This window comes from Ailuropoda melanoleuca, chromosome 9 (genome assembly GCF_002007445.2).
Source record: "Ailuropoda melanoleuca isolate Jingjing chromosome 9, ASM200744v2, whole genome shotgun sequence".
NCBI lineage: Eukaryota > Metazoa > Chordata > Mammalia > Carnivora > Ursidae > Ailuropoda > Ailuropoda melanoleuca.
Genome location: NC_048226.1, coordinates 55,665,176 through 55,686,188, shown reverse-complemented (window position 1 = coordinate 55,686,188; position 21,013 = coordinate 55,665,176). Strand labels below are relative to the sequence as shown.

The following is a 21,013-nucleotide window of genomic DNA, read 5'->3' as shown; positions in this document are numbered from 1 at the left end:
GAGCTTTTATTCTATGAAGGGTAGAACTTGAGTTATGTGTTAAACTTGGCTTTCCAGAATAACTCATCAGCCAAAAATTCATTCCATGGTCCAGGCACACAGCTAAACCCAGAACAGCTATAATAGTGGGATAGTGTGATTTCATGTATTCATTTCTCTATCTGTAAAGGGTATAATTCACCTTTCTAAGACTCAAATTGCTCTTTTACTTGTGGGTACCACTTGAATTCCCTTCTTTAAATAAAATGGACTTTCATTTGTTTTATTTCCAAGGAGTATATATGGATCCTGCATGTACACCTTTCTCTACCTTGCTGCTTTTAGTCTAACCAGTTCCTCTCTGCCTTGCAGGATTCATTCTTGTTCGCTTCTCATGAAGGTTACGAGTGAGTGCTCAGAACGCACTTAAAACAGCTCTTGGCAAATAGTACATGGATTTCCTTTTACGGAAACTCCTACGGTTATGAGTACCCAATTATGATGACTTATTATTAAAAATGAATTAATAGGAGTTACAAAAGTACACATTTTGCTCTTCCATTGTTACCCAATGCCCAGCATAAAAAAAATAAGCCAAAATAGAAGTCCAAATTTTATTAGAGAATATATCTAAAATACAATATTTATTAAGTTATGATATATTATTTGAATGGAAATATACTCTGTATCACAACTATAATTATAACAATTTTTACAGATAATACTTCATTTACATCTCTGTAATTCAAAAGTCACTAAATTACAACATAATTCATTTTCAAGATAACATTGCTACAAATATATAAGAATTAAAAATTTTTTTCTTTAATATAACATCTCAGAATCATGAACATTTATTTAATCTTATTTATTACATAGAATCATGACTATTTCACCTGATTTACGTTACACAGCTCAATTTATCTCATGGTATGGATTTGCACTCAATCATTCTACTTTCCTATGTTTTAAAATCAGCATTTTTGTGAACAATTGTCAGTGCTCATCTCCCCATGTGCTACGAACAAAGTCAAGATGCTTTTTTCTCCTATTCTTTATATTATATTCTCTAGTACAGAAAGGCTATTACCAGAAGCAAAGCACCAGTCACAGCAATTCGGTCAAGCATGACAACTGGTCAAGTTCTTCACGTTTTGCTAATAAGCACAACAGGTGAGAGATAAAGGATCTAGAAAACCAGATGCAAAGCAGCGAAGGTCCGATTCACCAAGGTAGATTTGTGCTTAGCTAAGGGAAGCCCAAAGATCCACTATTTGGACGTGGGCTCGGGGGCATCTTATTTGAAGGATGCGTTAATCTGTCTGTTGTGCAGCGGCTGAGCTGGGCGCCAATTGTCCACCATCAGTTCCTCAGGCTCGCCCTCCTTATTGAAATTAAGCCTACGGAATTTCAGCATCTAAAAGACAAAAGATTAAGAAATTTAAAAATACAAGTTTCCCAATAGTATTCATTTATGTGCTTATTCTCCAATATTCACCAATATTCACCGTAGTATGTATGTATCAATGTTCAAAGTTCACTTTGGTTCCCAAGAAATATACAATCACATAAACATTATATATGTATGCCTTTAGATAACAAATCAATCTCTAGAAAATACACACAAGATTGTTAGTGTCATCTGGAAGGAAATTTGCAGTGAGCTTGTTTTTTTCCGTCTTTTAATTTTAAAATCAAACATCAAAAGCCTATGAAACACTTCTGAGATGTAAAATAATAATAAAAATTCTAGATCCAAATTATAGAGTTTTGTTTTCTGCCCCAGGAAGATAAACTACTGGATAGATAAACTATTAGATAAAGTGGCCCAGGATCCGCAAGCCCCAGGGGATAAGTGATTGGCGGGCATCTCTGCTTAAATGTATAGAAACACATAAATGAATTTGCCCAAACTGGGATTTCAAATCCTTGGCATTGATTGATTTTTATTCCCTTTTAGCCTCCTTTTAGTTCCCTGGCCCAATGATGTGACACAGACAGCCCTCAACCAGTCTCCTACTTCTTTGAGGTTGTTTTTGCAAAGTGGTACTTCCCTTTCCCTTTGCAAGTCTTGATCTAAATGAAGAAGGGTGTTTGGAGCAGTAATAAAGCAACTCACAAATCAATAGCCTTTAATGATCTCTTTGGTCCAGTAATATTCCCTCAGTCTCACCCCTCGAAGTCAACTTCGATGTCAGTCAGCTACTGTAACATTAGCTAAATTACCCAGGATCCAAGTTCTTGTGGATCCTACTGAGGAATGTCCATTTCCTACATTTCAACTGTGGGGGGAGCAGAGACCGTCTGTGGGGACTCTCAGTGACTTGGAAGCTGCATTAGTAACTAAAACCTCATAAACTATATTGTATGAGAAAGGTAACAGAGTCCGTGGTCTGGGCTGTTAAAGCAACTTGGAGTGAGTTTTGATAGATATTTTTCTCCAAGGCATGTCTTTTACTTTTGTCAGAATTCCGAAATGTATTCTGATAGAAATAAAACTGCCGTAAGCTCTCCCGTGAGTGAGCGGTCGGTTGTGAGTTACCACGGATATCTATGGAACCCTGACTATGAAATCTCATTGTCCTGGGCCTCGGTTTCCTTGTAGCTGACATAAAAGCACTCATTAGGTGACAGACACCTTTCTCACTTAATCCTCATGATTATCCAATTTTACAGAGCAAACCAACTGCCTAAATTACGGCTAATCAGCAAATATTCCTTGAATGCTGTTTATCTGCTAAGCACTGTTATGGACACTAGTTCCACAGCTAGAAGCAGCAGGAGGGAGGATTCAAGCCGGGTCTGTCTGCATCCAAAAGCCAAGCTCCTCTGCCTGGACGAAACGCTCTACCTCGCTTTAGAAAACGGACCTGCTCACTGCTAACGCTGATAGGCTCCTTGAGCACAATCCAGGTCACGCATTCCAGAAGGGGAGGAGTGGTCAGTGAGCCTGGGTAGGTCCAGTAGTCCAAACTTTCAGGAAGGAGGCCACGAGGATCAAAGTTAGTGAAGTCAGCACTCTTACCCTGGAACAAGGCAAACACACAGGTTACAAATGCCATGTGATCAGAGTGCGAGGAAGGCAGGAGAGTAGGAAACAATATTCCCCTCTGGTTGCCAGAACTTTTTTTTTTTTTTTAAAGAGAGGTCCCATGTTTACCAGAAAGCAAAGTAAGAAAAGAAATTAAGAGAGACATTTGACTTGGAAATATAGATGAGCAGATATGGGCAAGAGAGCCCAACTATGTAATTTTCCCATGTCCAATTCTCTTGGCCTCCCAAATCATCCCCTATAATTTCCATTGTTATTAACTGATCACATCCAGTATTTAAAATGAAACTGCTGTCACTGAAATAATGCAATTTTAGGCACAGTAACAAAACTACAGTATCTCTAATGAGGAGGTAATTGTCTTGCTATCCTATCTGATGGCAAGATCAGGACTAAAGAACCGCTTTCCTTTCTGGATGCTACACTCTTAAAGCCATAGATGCAAACAGCAAGAGTTACAGGTATAGCGACAAGGTTGTTAAATTAGTGTTTTCGAATCGGGTTTATTCCCCATGATTCAAAGGGGTCAGCTAGGAGTAAAGAGTGAAGCCTTCAGAAGGTAAGTGTGGCTTCAGTTTGACCATGAGCTTTATAAAGCCAGGGCTGCCCTTGGTGATTGCATTTAGCAGATGTTCAATGACCTAAACGCGGCTCTGCCGTAGAGAGAATTTAAACGTGGGCTGGATTATTCTTCGTGCTCCCCGTTGTATCTCCTACACTAACGAAGTGACCGGCATGGAGCAAGTACTTGACAAACAGCTGCTGCGTGAATGAGGGAATAATTTGACCAGATGATCTTTCAGTTTCCTTGCAGTCATGAGAATTCTCTGACTCTTGTAATATGAATGTTCAAATGATGGGGAAGCAAGAGTAAATAAATGCAAGTCTTAAAATTATACTAGCATGAGGATCAACCTTTGGATAAAGAAAAGTTAAATGAACATATAAGCAACATTTTACCTCTATGAACTCCTCATCGAAACACCACATGTCAAACCAAGACTATTCCTCTTGATCCAAAAAATTTCCTAAATCCAGTGGGATATTAAAAAAAAAAAAAATAGGTACTCTAGGGGCCCCTGGGTGGCTCAGTCGTTAAGCGTCTGCCTTTGACTCAGGTCATGATCCCAGGACCCTGGGACTGAGCCCCGAATCAGGCTCCCTGCTCAGCTGGAAGCCTGCTTCTCCCTCTCCCACTCCCCCTGCTTGTGCTCCCTCTCTTGCTGTCTCTCTCTCTGTCAAATAAATAAAATCTTAAAAAAAAAAAAATAGGTACTCTATTGAGGTGGCAAAAAATTCAACTGTACCTTTGTTTTTATGGAATCCAGTGCATCGAGGACTTTTTGTAGGCCTGGTCTGGCATCACCAATCTATAGGAAGACACAATATATAAGATACTGTGATCCAGTTGGTACTACATCAGTTTTGATTTGGGCGGCTCTACCATAAAATGTTTCCAAGTAGTGCCCTAAAGTCTCCCACTTGCTACGTGCCACCCAGACATCTTACTCTGATTACACTGGCACCATGAACTTCCCTACTTTCCCTGACCACTTCCCTCAGCATCCTGCCCCCTCCACCCCACCCCATGGTTCTCCTGATCTACCCTCTCAAAAGCACCCGTGACCTCCAACTGACCTCCAACTGCCAAAACAAAGAACACTGTCCAAGTGCTTACCTTAATCTTGCAGGATTTTATACTACTGACTTGTCTCCTTTTGGAAATTCTCTCTTCCTTTGGCTTCCCTTCTGCCCTCCAGCCTCAGCAATCTCCCTTGACTCTTGTATTCCTTTTCAGTCATTTCATGAGCACCTTTCCCAATGCCTTAAATGTCTTACATGCTGCAGTTTCTCGGGACTTGCATGCCCAGCAGGTTTATCAGCTCCCTCTGCGGGCTTTCCTTGGACGATTTCATACTCACGTCGCTCCCACCTTGACATATGATGTCAGGCCCCATGAATCTCCAGCCCAGACCTTTCTCCACTTGCTTTACAACTGTCTGGAGGGCCGCTCAACCTGTATGTCCTACTGTTGCCTGAAATTCTCCAATACCGAGTCACTGCCCTTGAGCCCTCCAAAACTTGATCTTAATGTAGCAGTCTATCAGGAAACAGTACTATCTAGTTAAGGATGAATTTTAAAACAAAAACCAGTAGTCATCTGAAGTATACCTCTTTTTCCTTTCACATTTCCCATGTAGACACCCTTCACATTTACATATAAATAGCACCTAATGAATACCTCTCAGATTTTTCTTTGTCCTTCCTCTCTACTGCTACTAGCAGATGTGGAGGGGGACAGAAGCCTGAAAATATTTTGGATCCAAAGGCATTTCCTAGGCTCTTTGTAGGATGTCCTGTTTATTATGAATGTTCTTTTGGTTAATCTTTCTCAAAAACAGGGGAAAAAAGAATTGGGCCATCAACTAACCTTCAAAAAAATACCCAAAACAGCCAGTCCATCAGGTTGCTGCACGGCTTTTCCAAAATCCCCATATTTGGTGTTCCAATGAACCAAGTGAAGCTAAAGCAGTGGGAGACAAAACCACAATGAATGCTACACATAATAAAGCCTACAGATTTCATCCAGTGATCTTTTCTTCATAGCTAGAGGTTACTAAAGAAGGTGAACATGTGGATAATTTAAAATCTAAACTTTTCTTTCATTTTAAGTCTAATTACCCACTATTTGGCACAATAACAAGTGACTTCATCAACTCTAAGACAAAGAGTTACATATTCTTGCGGGAAGACACAAAGTATATTTCTAGATCTATATTAAAACAGGATCCTCCAATTTGAATTCATTTTACTTTTTGCAAATGATGTCCTTGGAAGTCATAGAGAATGTTTTGCAGCATTGATTGTAACATCGCAAATAAAAATTATAAGAAGCAAATACGAAGGTCCTTTGTGGGAAAAAAAAAAGTGGTTCACTTAGATTGAGTCGAATTTACAAAATTAAGGTTTTGAAATTAATGCTGAATATCAATTTACATCTTTCCCTGGAAAGCAAAAAAGCATATCTTACCTCTGCAGCATATTTCTTTTTATCCACAGTATGCTCAGAACCTTGCCCATCAGATGAACCCCAGTGAAAGTGAAACTGAATCAATCTGTAAGTGCCAGTGAGGGGTCCTCCTTTCAGCACTAAAATTTAAAATATATATATATATATAATATATGTATAGGTATATTATACATGTGCATGTGTGTATGAGTGTATGTATGTATATGAATGTGTAAACACACAATCACGTGTATATACACACACATATACATGCATATGCACATGAAACACACAGTCTTCAATATTACAATCTAATTTACTCCTGTTTCATAGTTCTAAATGTATGCCTGTAGCAACATTTTCACTCTGTGAAAATTAAATCCAGACTCAAGTTTAGTCTATAGTGCTGAACAAAAATCATTTGCTGGCTTTTCTCCTCACTTGTGGTGGCTTGAAGGATGGGTGCTTTTCCCATCTGTTTTCTGAGCACAGTGATACTTCTCTGCTGGGTTCGGTCTGGAGTCATAGGTGCTGGTTGAGAGAGAGGAAATTTTAGGTGGAATTATTAAGTCCTCTGTGAATCACTGAGGAAGTGCCATGCAGCTGCTTGCCAAGGCAGGTCTGTGGCACATGCTGACAAACGTGGGAACCTCTGTTCTACACAGCCCAGTGGCTGTCCTACCACCTGCTTTGCTAACCTCTGAGCCCAGTTCCTACATGCCAGAATTTTTGAAGCCATAAGCATTCTATTGATCTTAGTACAATATCCAATTCTCCTTGCCCTGGTTTTCCAAATTTTTCAGAATTTGGATTTTCACTGGTACTAACTAGCTTTGTCCCATTAAAAAAATAATAATAAGATTTATTTATTTATTTATTTGAAAGAGAGAGAAAGAGAGAGCATCCATCATGAGAAGGGGGAGGGGCAGAAGCAGAGGGAGAGGGAGCCTGACGCTGACTCTATCCCAGGATCCTGAGATCATGACACCAGCCAGAACCAAAAGTCAGCAGCCTAACCGACTGAGCTACCCAGGCACCCCTCCCATTAAAATTTTTTACTGAACATTTCTGACCTTAATTTCCTCATCTGTAAAATGGATACGTTCAATTGTTTCTTACTTCACTAAGAATTTGGTGATCATCTAACAGATGTAGTACTCTATTGTCTCCAAAAACTTAAAATTCTAACCTTAATAACTGTCTCATGATTCTACTATTCTGGTGTTAATAGAACTTTTTTAGAGTAAAACACAAGACAGAAGAATATGACTAGATGTCATCTTCTTAGACCACAGTCTATTTGCAGATAATTAGTGAATTGTGTGTTACAGAGAATTACAATAGTATAAAATCAGTTTCCCCCATCCTCTCCATAAAACTTTTCATTTAAGTTATATGTATTAATGAAATTTTACCAATATATTTAAAAGCTTTTAAAATTAGTTTAGTTCTACAATCTGTTGTTATAAAGTGTATTTTATTAACTCTGGGTTATATTTCTATAAAATAATGAGCTCAAACTTACTTTGACTTTGCAAAACAAAGCAACAAAGTCTGTACAATGAAGTTTGCTTAACTTCACCCAAATATGCATAGACGATAGCAACACCCATTCATGTACCCAAAGTAAAAAATAGAGCTGGCTGGAAGACATTTAGGCCTTTCCTATAGCTCCTGATACAATCTCTGGTTGCCAGCTCTGCCTTACAATAGGCCAGGAGAAAAAAAGAAGGAATAAAAAAAGAAAAAGAAAAAGAACGAATTAGAAGTGGTGTTATATTATAGTTCCGCTAAGAAACATCAATTTGGATATAATCTGATAAAATCATACCTTTTGAAACTTAAAAACAAATTATTCTAAAAGTTTTTTTTTAATCTAATAATTCTGTAAGGAAAGAATTAGCCTTATCTGCCCGTTCCTCTAAGCTTTTTCAAAAGTGAGAGAATTTCCATTTTTCATAATGATATACTCTCAAAACAAAATATATATTTTTGAAATAAATTGGTACTGAAACAATTCGCTTATAATAACTTTAAAGTTACTTAACTGGCTGATCCTAAAAAGCAAATATCCTCTTTAACATCATTAATTCTACCAAGTGGCAAGATAAATGAAATAAAACCATATTAAGCATCCAAGATAACTTATCTTTCTAAGTGTATCTCCTTTCCCTTGTGAAGAATCGTATCAGAATCTTAAATTTTAAAAATAATCAAGCTTATTTGCTGTATCTTATTCTTTTTCACTCCCTTGCAGATCTTAAGATTCCAGCCTAATTTGCTTATTTCAGAGAACATTTAGAATTAGGCAAGAATGTATATGAGCTTTTATTAAATAAGCTTTGCTAATATTAAAAAAAACGCTCGAGGTTCAATGATTAAACATACTCAGCACTAATCTATTATTACCAGACACCTGTTTTAGCCCCCATTAAAATACAGCTATGTTGCTATGTAGATTAGAAGCCCATCGTACCTAGGAGAGGTTATTAAAGTCTTAAAATGTAGTTGCTACAAAAAGAAGCATTTTCGTCTTCTTCAGCTAGTTAGTTATTTCTCAGCAAATTCTTACCATGGAGTTTAGTCAATGAAGTCCTCCCAAAAACACTGTTATAATAATAAACCACCACAAACTCTAATAAAGGTAGCATATATTTTTTACCTGGGAAATAATAGAGACATTTGTTTGAAAGACAGGGAGCTTGCACTTTTTCCAGACCTACTTATTTATTTACTTATCTGGATTGCTACATGCCATTTCTAAACTGTCCCAGTTTAAAATGAATTCTGTTTTTCTGATGCAAAAAATAATTTGCAAAAATACCAGAAACTGCAGACTGAGTATATTTTTCCTCTTTAAAATCCAGCCCCACTAGTGGGGGCTCTGAAGAGTCAGTAATTTATTGTTTCACAGAAATGTGTTCCACAGGGCTGGAGAGATTTATAAAAGGGGTTTTCTACCAGGATATCTTTTTCAAGATACCCAAAACTTAATTTAAATCCAAATCTCAACACCAAGGGCTCTAGCAACACACAAAATAAGCACTAATTATATTATAATCTGCCTTCCTATAAATATTCTCAGGGAAATTACATAAATTATGTTATTTGTGAAAATTAAGAAATTCACTCCAGTAATGAGTAAGACTATCTATACAAATTAAAAACTGAAAATTTAACATTCTTTTTTTTTTTTTTTTCCTCTTTTGGGTTATCTCATGGATATTCATTATTTTATTATTCATCACAAGAGAGAAGCTTCTTAGTAAAATAATAAAATGCATTGGATCACTTTGCTGATGTTTTTGACCCCTCCCACTGTCACTTCCTCCCTCCCTCCTTCTTATTCTTTTTTATTTTTATTTTTTTAATTTTTTTTATTATATTATGTTAGTCACCATACAGTACATCCCTGGTTGAAAATTTAACATTCTTAAATTTTTTTCTTCCTGATCACTTTATTATTACTTAACATAAGTTGTATCCAAATAACAAACTGAAGACCTTAATGAATATCAGTAATCTCTCTTAAATCCAAAATACAAATAACCCATTCCCAATAATCTTTTGCTTAAAATTCAAATTAAAGAATTTCTTATTAATGAAGTAAAGGACTAAGTCTACTAAAAATGCAGCATTTTCCAGCAGGTAAACAATCTTCTTTTAGGAATAATTTGAAAATTATTAAATCATGCATTGCTGTTTTGTTTTTTTAGCAGTAGCCAATAATCCTAGGGTTGACATACTAACATCAAGAAAATGAATGAGGAAAAGATGCCCATAATCCATTTTTTTAAATAGTGAGATGTTTAGCTGTCTCTTTCACTAGATAAACAACAATTAAAAATCAAGAGAACAGAAGTTTTTAGTTTCAGCTTTATGGAAATTATATGAGAGTTAAAAAAAAGAAAAAAGAAACTCTTTTGACATGAACATAATTAAATACAGTATTTAGAATGCTTTGGTCAGTTTTATAAATACTTAGGTTTCTGCTTACACCATTAACAGTATGCACGACAAACCCTCTCACTTGTTGCTATTATGTTTCCTTTTAACTTAAAATTATTCATGGAAGGATAATTTTAAAGTTTCAAAAGCAAGTCCTTGAAAATCAAGCAAGACTCACGTATGAAGTTTTATGATGTCATACAGACAGTGGTCTGCTTGAAATGAGCACAGGTAAACTGTCTGTTTCCTTCCTTTTTTTCTTGAAATAATATAAACATATAAAAATATTTCCATTTTTAAAGAACAGCCATAATATGAGAGATGTATATGGATTGACTCAATAATTTCAGGCACTGGTTTTTCAATATTTGCATCTAACATTGCAGTAAAGCAGGAGAGTTTTAAACTCACTAATAAAGTTAATGAGTTAGCAGAAGTTAATAATTTGACTAGTATTCTTTTCTCCCAGATAAAGCTAGTAATAAAAGAACTCAAGCAGGGAGAGTTATTTTTAATAACTTTTCTGAAAGCCTAACAGGTTTAGCAATTTTTCATTAATTAAAGGTGGTTTATTTTTAAAGGAATTTAGAAGATCAATGAGAGCTTCCAGTTAAAGCCTATTAACCCCACATTTTTTTTTTATTAACTCCACACCTAAAAAGAATTCTCTCAAGCTTAAACATACCAATAAACTCAGCCAGCTCAGTTCCTGATCCCTTAGGACTTAAGTTAGCATCTAAGATAATATTTAGCATATGTTTGGGAAAACTTAAATCTATGAGAAGTTCTAGAAGGCTGAAATCTCACTGAGAGAAAAATTAATAAATCAATAAAATGAATCGAAGCACTTAAATGTAGAAAACAAGACATAAAAGATACTAAAAATGTTAATACCATAAAAATAACTCCTAACAAAAAGAGATGTTAAGTGTTGATTTAAAATATCGAGTGGCCAAAATGAATAAATTATTTTTAGACTTAAGTGTATAGAAAAGCATATCATTTTTTTAAAAACATGGTATGTACACATTAAATATTAACTGTGGTTATCATTCAAAGACTCTTATTCAACTTCTATTTTTAAGTGATGGGCATTGAGTCTCATAGCAACAAACTAGAAAGGAGATGACTAGCAGGTTATTTAAACCCTTTAGCATTCTGTTTCCTCATGTTTATTGTAAGTGAATTTGACTGGAGTATCTCCATCATTTGTTCTAACCAGAGAGTCTAAGATTCTTTTTAAAAAAAGTCTACAGTGTGTTTCTCTGCATGGTATGACTGTTGTATTCTATAGATGTGTTTTTCCTTAATGCCAACACTTTAATATAGTCTGCATCCTAGAAAAAAAAATGCTTCCTTGTTTAACCAAAACAAGGGACAATGTTGAAGAGGTATGGGCAAAGTTACAAAGGGATCTTTCATACATAAAGGAGAGCAAGCCATTCTAACATTAACTCTTCCTTGTCTGTCAGAGTAAATACTGTGCTCTCAAATCCCCGGGTCTTTCTTACTTTTCTTTGCCTGGAGTCATCTCCAAGTCACCAAAATCCTTCAAGCCTCAGCACAAGTTTTATTGACCCTGAAAAGTCTTTCCTGACTCACACAGGATGACTCCTGTCTCTTTCATGTGTCCATTGTTCCTTGGAATGGAACAATGTATGTCCTTGTTGGGGTTGCCAAAGTCACTGTCAGCATCTGTTATTTCTGAGTCTTTCCACTTTAGATTTCCCCAGCATGAGTTCTAGGGATACAGGAAAGAGACCAGGCCTCTATCCTGCTTTCATGGTACCTAGCTGATCTTGCATTTAATTGGTGTTAGGAAGGGTTTGCTTGTTGTTGTTTTATAAGAACTGGGTCAATAACACACGTGTCTCTGAAGACACGGGTTTGAGACCCTATTGGAACCACTTTTTTCACAATCTAAGCATGGCTTTAAGAATATATGTGTTACTCACCAGGAGAAAGAGTTAGAAAAGTGTGGCTAGCTCTAAGCAGTTACTGCTTGTGTAGAAATCCATCAAAACTTGACATATTCATGCTAAAACATATAACTATATAATAACGTCACATATAAAATCAGTACACAGTTTACTATGATAAAGGGGATGTTTGAGAACATAAAAAATAAAATGTTTAAATCCCATCAAGTGATGGCAGGTAATCTTACAGCTCATTAGAAACTTTCTTCAGAAATCTTATCACAGGTGCAATCCCTACAACAATTGCCTAAAAAAAGCAGTCAAATGATATGAAGACATGGAAACAGCAATGGTCACTTACTGAGGAATTATTATGTGCCAGGTGTTGGGCTAGGTGCTTTATATCCGCTGTCCCATTTAATCCTTCCTCTGTGGTAGACACTACTGTTACCCCAATTTTACAGTTAAGGAAACTAAAAATTAGAGAGATTAAGCTGCTATTGTTCCCAGGGCCACTGAGCTAGTTAGTGGCAGAGCTGGAACTTGATCCCATGACTATCTGACCCCATTCTATGCTCATAGTTGCTACACTAAAAGCTGAAATCCACTTTCCATTAATGATATACTACTGGAACAGTTATTTCATGATCAGATTTGTAAGGAATATAGGGAATTATCTCATCAGATTCTATTTGTTAGATATTTGTTTCCACATTGCTCCAAAATAACTATCCAATTTCTATGTAGCATCCAATGAGGTATGTAACTGGTGGACATATCACTCATTGAAAACAATGATCTCACTGGCAACACTGAAACATACATTCATTGCATCTCTTTTTATAGAAGTTGATAGCTAAAGGCTAAAACAGCTCACTTTTTTGGTCTTTAAATAACTAAACATGAAATTTTATAGCATCCTTTCTATATGTACAATAACACCAAGACCTATGGCCTTGTCCTGTTATAGTCAAAATATACAGTGTCCTTAACAGGAAGGAAAGAAAATTGTGTCCTACTTAGCCTAATAACTTGAGCATTGTTTCTTTGGAGTGGGAGGCTTGCTTGGGAAGGCAGTGTAGCAGAATGATTGAAGGAGTGCCTTCAGAGAACATCCTCTACTAAATCTAATAATCTAAGTCTAATTAGTCATTACACTATGCCAGAATAGGTGTGTGTGCATGTGTGTGTACTGGGGGGAGGTGCACACAGGGCACAGGTGGGTTGAAAACGTTTCTCTGATGATCTCCACATTATCCTCCATCAAATTGTCTTCTAGAATCACTATTTCAGAAATCCAGGTGTCAAAAAAATTTTTGAATGGGGGGAGAAGGGATTTTTTTTTCCAAACTGAACTGAATACATCAGAGAGCTACTTAAAAAAATGGTCAACTTGGCAATAGTGGTTATAATTACACATTATATATTAGTACTATCTGTCATTACTCCAAAATTTTGACAGCATTATTGAATGCATCACTGTTCCTCTGTGTTCTCTTTTTGCCCCAGTGCTCTCCCCACTCCCATCCCACCACCATTCATCATGTGTTCACAACGACCTTCAGAGGAAAGCACTCAGGAAAATAGGGCACTGGCAATTAAACCAACCAGTAGGCAAAGAAAGCTGCTACCATGTCTGAATGGGATTGCTCTCCTGTTTCTAAATAAGAAGAAAAGAAGCATTCAACAGGCATCCTGTAAACAGCTCCACTACAGATAAATTATGGTAATTGGTTTTGTCAGCAATGGGCCAGGTAGGCCAATGCCCACCAACTCTAAAGCATCTTCATTTGTGGAATGAATTTCTGGGTGGATACCAAAATATACTGCCACCTCTTATCACATTCCTATTCATAAATACAATGTTTCAAAAAATTTCACTATTTTAAATAGTGAGGTTTTCATCACTCCCCTCACTGCTGCCTAGAAGAGAGCACTAAGATGTACTTTTATTGAATAGGATCAATTCTGGAAAACAAATATTTTAGAAAGAAACTTAAATTTTCAGTTTTTGCAATCTTATCCTTGCTGATCTTCACTTCCAGGTGACCTTGCCTTTTGTGACTTTTCACAAGCAGATCACAGTTGTTCAATGCCCTACATAGAAACCAGGGATTTTGTAGGGGAGCAACAGCCCCAGGCCACTTCAAAGTAATTAGCCTACTTCTCAGAGCCTGGGACCTCATGAAGATTAGCAAAGTGGCATCTTAGAGCACTGAGACAAACAGTGGTATTAAGCCACTGCTCCTGATTCCTTCCATTAAGCTGGGAAAATAGTTACTGGGTAAAAGGCACAAGTTACTTTTTAAACACTGACCTGCATTGTCCTGGGAGTCATCAAATTCCACGTTGAAAGAGTGACCGTTGTTGATGACCCTCTGAGAAACCGCTTGTTCATAGGTAGGACACAAAGCCTTCAGGGCAGGGTCATGAATGGCTGCTTTGGTGTCGATGTCAACAGGGGACTGGCGCTGTCCCTTGGCAATGGGGAAGTCCTTATACCAGTGCTCCGGTCCTAGTGTTCAGAAGAGACCTGTGAATCCCCCAGTGTGGGGAAGGGCACACCCAGACCCCTAGAAAGGGACAATGATTCTGGAGCCAAGCTGCTCCGTTCCAATTTTGATGGCACCCCTTAGTTGAATACCTCTGGGAAAACACTTAATTTGTGCCTCAGTTTCCTCATTTGTATTATGGGGTAATAACATCTGCATCGTAGAAGTTGTGAGAATTGGAATCAATACGTGAAAGGTCATTGAACAAAGAGTGAGTGCCATATAAATATTAGCTATTTTTACACTCCTTTTATTGAATTCAGCAATTGAAATTGGGCATACACTACCATCAGGGCTTGTGGTTAGGATGTAGGATATTCACGCTCATTTAAGAATTACAGCAGGTTGGGATTTCTCCCTAGTGTCCTCCTACTGAATGTAAAGGCCGAGTCACTGCTCGGCACAGGCACCTCTCCTGTGACGGTCAGGATTCCCACCACCTGGGAAGCCCCACTCTGCACCCAGATGCGCAAAGTGAGCCAGACGCATCTTTCTGTTGCGTGGGTCGGCTCTGGAGAACCCAGATCAGTAGCCATGATAAAGCCGGGTTCCTGGTGACCTCCTAACATTAGGAGAGGAGAGGTGATGGGGAAACTCAGAAATCACCGCAATGGATTCAAACCAGCCCATGAAAATGCCCCGGGACAGTTGGTGTTGACCGCCTTAGCCACAGGTGGTGCTGAGAATGCTACCCACAGGTGTAGGGGGGAGGGGGTCCCCTAATTTGTCTGCAACCAACAACTAAAATTTTCCCGTTACAACCCTTTCTCGCTTCCTCCTAGGTCGGGTTAGGATAGCCCCCGGCTCGGGACCCGGGGACAACTGTCCTCCAGTCCCAAGGCTGAGGCTGCGCTCCTCCTCCCTCGGGCCCTGCGCTCCACTGCTGGACTCGGGGATTCCTCGACAGTGACCTCGGGGGCTAGGGCAACGAGGGCATCCCAGCGCCGGGGAGCAGCGGGCGGGGAGACTCCGGGGCATACTTGCCTCCGGTGCTCCGACTAGCCGCGGTAAACAGCAGGTGCGGGCGCTGCCGGGCCGGGGCCGAGATCGCGGCCCCGGACGGCAGGGCCGCGCCGCCCTCCTCCTACACTCACCGTTGTGCTTGCCGTATCCCCAGTGATGGGCCATGGTCGTGCCGCAAGTCGAGGCAGGGCAGGAGTTGGCGCCGTTCTAGCGGCGGCTGCTCGGGCGCCTGCACCGTGTGTCCGCGGGTCGCTCCGTCACCGGCTTTTATAGGCTCCCGCCAACTTCGTGTTCGGGGGCGGCCCAGGGGAGGGAGCCCCGGGTGGACCTGGATGAGGGGAGGAGGAGGTGACGGGCGGAGGTGATCTCCCAGAGCTTGGGGCGGGTCAGGAGGGTGAGGCACCGGGGGCGGAGAGAACGCCCTCTCGGCGGGCGCTCTGCTGGGCTCAGGACCTCCTCTCGTGCCCCCGGCTCCCCTCGGCCCGCGGCCCGGGCCCCGGGTCCCTGGGCTGGCAACGAGGCTCCAAACTCCCGGCGTGCGTGGTGGTGGCGGCGGCGGCTCCCGGGTTCCTGGGTGGGACTGGGGCTGGCAAGCGTCTAGAAGCACCCCATCCCCCTTCTTGGCGCGGAGTCTGGCGGCCGCGCTGACTGCTCGGGACCCGGGCCCCTGGTGTCTTTCCTCCGTCGTCCCCATTGTGATCGCATCCCTGGCCTCAGAGCCCTCCCGCTCCACCCCATTGCCCCCACCCGCGTCGGGGTCTCCAGCCCCGAGGGCTTACTCCCTGGTTTCCCCGGCCCGAGACTGGCAGGCTAGGTTAGGAGCTATGACCTTGGGGCAAATAGGGATACGGTCCTTGAGGCTCTGGGCAGCGAGCAGCTCCGAGTACTGAGAGCCACGCGCCCCCTGCTGGACGGCCGTGGAATAAAGCGAGCAAGAGGAGCGAGAGTCTCTTCCGCCCTTAGTCCACACTGAGGCGAGCACGGAAGATTGCGTTTCCTTGCATGCTGTCGGGTTATCGTATGAAGTGCTCATCTCCTCCTACCTTCCTCCTTCTCTTTAAAAAAATTAACTTTGGGGAAGAGACTTCCTCTCTGAATACATATTAATTCAAGATTTGTTCCCCAAAACTTCTAAAACAAATCACTTTTCTCAGAGAAATTAGGTAAAAGAATTTGGAAATTATGCAAAGTATTTCTTGCAAAGAGGTGACAACTTTCCCTGGCTGAAAAAGTGAACTTGTCATCTGGGATACGTAAGAAATAATTCAAAAAAAAAACATTAAGAGGACTTTGTGGGGCAAAATGGGCCCCCTTGTTCATATACATACACATATATATTTATGGTTGCATTGAATGAAGATTAATATTTTAACATTATATATTTCAACATTTTCTTCTAGGTATTGTTTTTTTACCTGCTGACTTGAAAACATTTCTACTGACATCTAAAAGTGTTGTGCGCTTGAAGCACTGTCCTTACTGTGCTTAATAGATAAGTCAGGACTGTTTTTAGGTGGGGACAGAATTCATTTCCTTCAAGGGACTTTGCCACAAAAATGGGAGGAGGATTTTCTGTCTTGTGGATCTCTGTGATCTTTGAGAGATTGTATTAAAGTTCAAATTGAAGAGCAGGAAGTTTTTCATAATCCTATCAACCTTGACGTCATATTACTTTTACAGATAAAGGAATAAATTATAACAGTATAAATTTTTGTAATGTTGATCTCAACATCTTTATTTACTACTATTACTTTATTTCAGTCAATTCCACACAAACAAGTATGATTCATGTTTAGATTTATTTGTTCTTGTCCTAAGAATCCAGAAAAGTGTGTACCTCTGGTTTTGGGGGGAAAGGAGGTCTTTTGGTTGATGTCACAGTGAATTCTTAGGCAAAAGTAACAATGAACTATTTATAGCTTCTAGGACCATCACAAAATGTAGTTTGTAGTTAAGAAAAACTTTTTATTTGTGCCTCTCTAACTACATAGTCTCTCATGGGGCTTAGTGAAATAATTTTGATTCTTTGCATGATTTCCAAATATTTATCTAACTCAAAAGGAGAGGACCTGAGGTGCCTGGGTGGCTCAGTCGTTAAGTGTCTGCCTTTGGCTCAGGGCATGATCCCAGAGTACTGGGATTGAGCCCCGTATCAGGCTCCCTGCTCTGCTGGGAGCCTTCTTCTTCCTCTCCCGCTCCCCCTGCTTGTGTTCCCTCTCTCACTGGCTGTCTCTCTGTCAAATAAATAAATAAAATCTTTAAAAAAAATAAAAAGAAAATGAGAGGATCTTACAGTTGCTATGAAACTCTTCTATAGGCCCTGGTGATGTACGATTGACAAGTACTAAGAGTCGAGAGCTGAGTAAAGTGAGTTCTAAAGATTCTGTGAAGGTAGCCAGGCTATTAGATGGGTCGGCATCCTTGCCTTCTCAATTTCTGCAAAGCTGGATTGTGGCTTTACTAACATAGAGGTAATAGGAGCATATTTTGATTATTAATCTCCCCAAAACTTCAAACACCACCAAACTGCAGTTCACCAAATAGAACCTTATTATTCAAGTTTCCCCTTTCTCTTTCATTTCTAGAGAATGAACTAATACTCAATGGAGCAGGCCCTCCCCACAGAGCTGCTGCTGGGGAGAATGTCACGTGCTCACTGCAGAACAGAGAGTGGCTCACCTTTGTATACTCAGCAGAGATCTAAAAAAAATTTTTTTTAACATTTTGTGTATTACAGTGATTGTGTTAGCATTTATTTCTATCCAATTTTAAAATTTCTTTATTTGTATTTATTTATTTTATGATGTGATGGCTTTGTGTTTTCATGTAGATCGTTCAGAGCTAACTTTATTTTACTGAAAGCGTTCTTAGCAGACAGTGATTTAGTTACATGCAAGAAGACTAGTCTAATACCGGATTTTTAAAACAAAAATAGTAATTATCTTATACACCCATGTCTCTACTAAAGGGAAGGACTGGTTCATTTAAGAATAATTGTAAGTAAACTGTATAGTACATGAAGTAAGGTGCTTTTTTCTACCTCAGGAGGAAAAAAATGGCAGGCTGTATATCAGGACAATATAATACAAAAATCTTGAAGTCTGTGTTCTAATTATTATAATAAAAAAAACTTCTAAGATATTAATCTTGGTAAAAATATAAAATAAAATGGAAAAGTGCTTTTTCCCCCAAAAGTAAAGATATTGTTAATATATTCCACAAAGTGAGATATGCATGGTTTATTAATGTTTAACCACAAAACCAATAAGATAACATAAAGAGCCAAATTGTCTCATGTTTGTTACAATTATAGTATCAAAGTGAACGTCCATGGCAGCTAAGAGCCACTCCCTTCTTGGCGCGCCTATAGGTCTTTACAAGCACAGCCCTCTATCTTAGTATTTGTGACACAGCATTCTAATCAGACACTGTATCATAATCATCAGGTTGTAATCCACCACCCCATCCAGCATCCTGTTGGCTGCTCATGTGTAAAGCAGAAATGATGACCTCCAGCTCAGAGCTGTTGTGAGGCATCAGTGACTACTACAAATCACTGCTGCACGAAGGCATTCAGTAACTTGTGGCTATTCAGTTCCTCCCGGACAGTGCTAAGCAGTTAGAATATAATGTAATGAAGGCAGAATTAAATACCTGGGCAAGGTTCAAGGGAATAACTAAGGAGAGTGATCTTCCAGCGATGCAAGGGTTTTTGTTGGGGGGTAGAGGAGTGCTTGGGTCATGGTGATGTCCACACTAGCACGCTTGCATATTCATTTTTTTAATTTAAACTGAGTGCCCTGAGGTTGGGAACTGTCTCCCATTATTCACTTCTGTATCCTAGGTACCTACCGTGTTTTTATAACCCGAGTCCTAGGACACAAGTAGTAACTACCCAAGAATTCTCTTTGAAATTATGTAGTCACTAATCCAAATGGAGGTAATCTCAGTTTCTCTTTACAGAAATCAGTCACTTAACAAATAACATTGTGCTGAAATTAGACTTGCTTTTGAATCTGGACTAATTCACTAGTCCCTCTGACCTCGGGTAAATTGCTTGATCTTGCGAAGGGTCGGTTTCCTCATGTGTAAAGTTAGGATATTAATAATGCTACCTCTTGAGGTGTGGTGAAGATATAGGAGATAATTCATATGAAGGATTTAGTGCAGTGCCAATAATGAGAGCTTGATGAACGTCAGTTATTATTATACTATTACACATTTTTGAGCTCCAATTACGTGCTTAACGTTTTTAGGTACTTCGTAAGCAGTAAAAGCTTTAGTCATCTATCCATTCATTCATTCAACAAATCTATCAAGTACCAGAATGTGCCAGGCATCAGCCCAGGAAGGACAGTCATGAACCAGATGAACAGGATCTTTGCCCTCGTGGAACTTACATGGGCATGGGTGGTGGTGGTGGTATACAACAAATAAATAAGCAACAGAAAAGTGAATTTCCAACAGTGGTAATTACTACAAAGAAAATAAAGCAGGAATGAGGTAGAAAATTATGAAGGGGGGATGTTACTGTAGACACAGTCAGTGGTTATGGAAACTTTAGTGAAGGAAGTGCCATTTCAGGAAAGATCTAGGGAAAGACATTTCAGGCAGAGGAAACAGTATGTGTAAAGGCCCTGACTGAAGACATTTCTAGAATAGAAAAATTTGTGCCTGGAGCATTGTGAATGAGGAAGAGACAAGTAGGCATAGGCGGAAGCAAGCAGGGGCTGCAGGCTGCAAAGCCTTGCAGACCTTGATACCAGGAAGGATTTTATACCAATTACATAGGGAAGCCACCAGGAGGAGGCTGTAAGAAAGGGAATGATACAAATGGCAACAATACAGCGTTTCAGAAAGAAAGGGAGTTGAGAGATTGATGTGGTCCAATTCTTTATTCTATAGATGAGGAAATGGGCAGAAGGTCCCAGAATGCTTCTTGCTGTGCCTCCACTTCTTTGTCTTTGATCATCTGACAACGACTTTTCAAAAAAGATCCAAACTCCACTTGCTGACATATAAGCCACTTTAGTCTCTGGCTTTCCTCTCAGCCTCTGAGTTTCTTGACATTCTTCTGCCTGGGATGGGAGGCATATCACACAGTAGCCTTGGGCTAAGGTTTAGTGAGTTTGGATTCCGCTTCTAGGACTTACCTTCTATAGTACCTAGGATGATTTACTTCAACTCCCCAAGCCTCAGTTTCCGCATCTGAAATGTAAAGAAGCTACCCTGGGCTGCTGAAATGTTAAATGGACTAATCCGTGTGATTTCGTCATGTAAATTAGCCTGATGCCTGGTGTGCTACCAGCTGCTGCATTGGGTTTCTTGTTCTTGTAGCAGAGACATAGAATTGTGTGATGGGACTCAGCTTTGTAAGAAGACAGCCCTGAGTTCAGATTCTACTTCGGCACTCACGGGCATCACCTTAGGCAAGTTAAGAAATCTCTCTGAACTTCACTTCCTTACTTGTAAATTCCAGAGGGAAATTCAAATCATTACGATGAGAACTAATGTCTGGAAGATACCACTTACGGTTCTGGCACTTTAAAAAAATTGAATAAATAATATAATTATCATTATAGTACTTCCC

General features: G+C 39.5%; 1 protein-coding gene across 3 annotated transcripts; it reads right to left on the bottom strand.

Moving 5' to 3' along the window:
* Positions 1-587: 587 nt before the first annotated feature.
* CA2 (carbonic anhydrase 2) lies at positions 588-15,834 on the bottom strand. Of its 3 annotated transcripts, XM_034668262.1 has the most exons (8): positions 15,555-15,834; positions 14,226-14,423; positions 6,483-6,572; positions 6,063-6,181; positions 5,463-5,555; positions 4,339-4,401; positions 2,850-3,005; positions 588-1,396 (listed from the first exon to the last, which is right to left on the bottom strand). In XM_034668262.1, the coding sequence occupies exons 1-8, from the start codon at positions 15,586-15,588 to the stop codon at positions 1,277-1,279; spliced, it is 873 nt and encodes a 290-aa protein (XP_034524153.1). In that variant the 5' UTR covers positions 15,589-15,834; the 3' UTR covers positions 588-1,276. The 3 variants fall into 3 exon arrangements, with proteins under 3 accessions (XP_034524153.1, XP_002916939.1, XP_034524155.1); XM_002916893.4 differs by lacking the exon at positions 6,483-6,572; XM_034668264.1 differs by lacking the exons at positions 6,063-6,181; positions 6,483-6,572.
* Positions 15,835-21,013: the final 5,179 nt, after the last annotated feature.

Excerpts from the sequence above, each read along its gene's own strand:
- CA2 (XM_034668262.1), bottom strand. The coding sequence starts at position 15,588 with ATGGCCCATCACTGGGGATACGGCAAGCACAACG. Across the intron at positions 6,182-6,482 it reads CATCCTTCAAGCCACCACAA|TGCTGAAAGGAGGACCCCTC; the intron begins GTGAGGAGAAAA and ends TTTAAATTTTAG. Across the intron at positions 3,006-4,338 it reads TGGATTCCATAAAAACAAAG|GGTAAGAGTGCTGACTTCAC; the intron begins GTACAGTTGAAT and ends GCCTTGTTCCAG.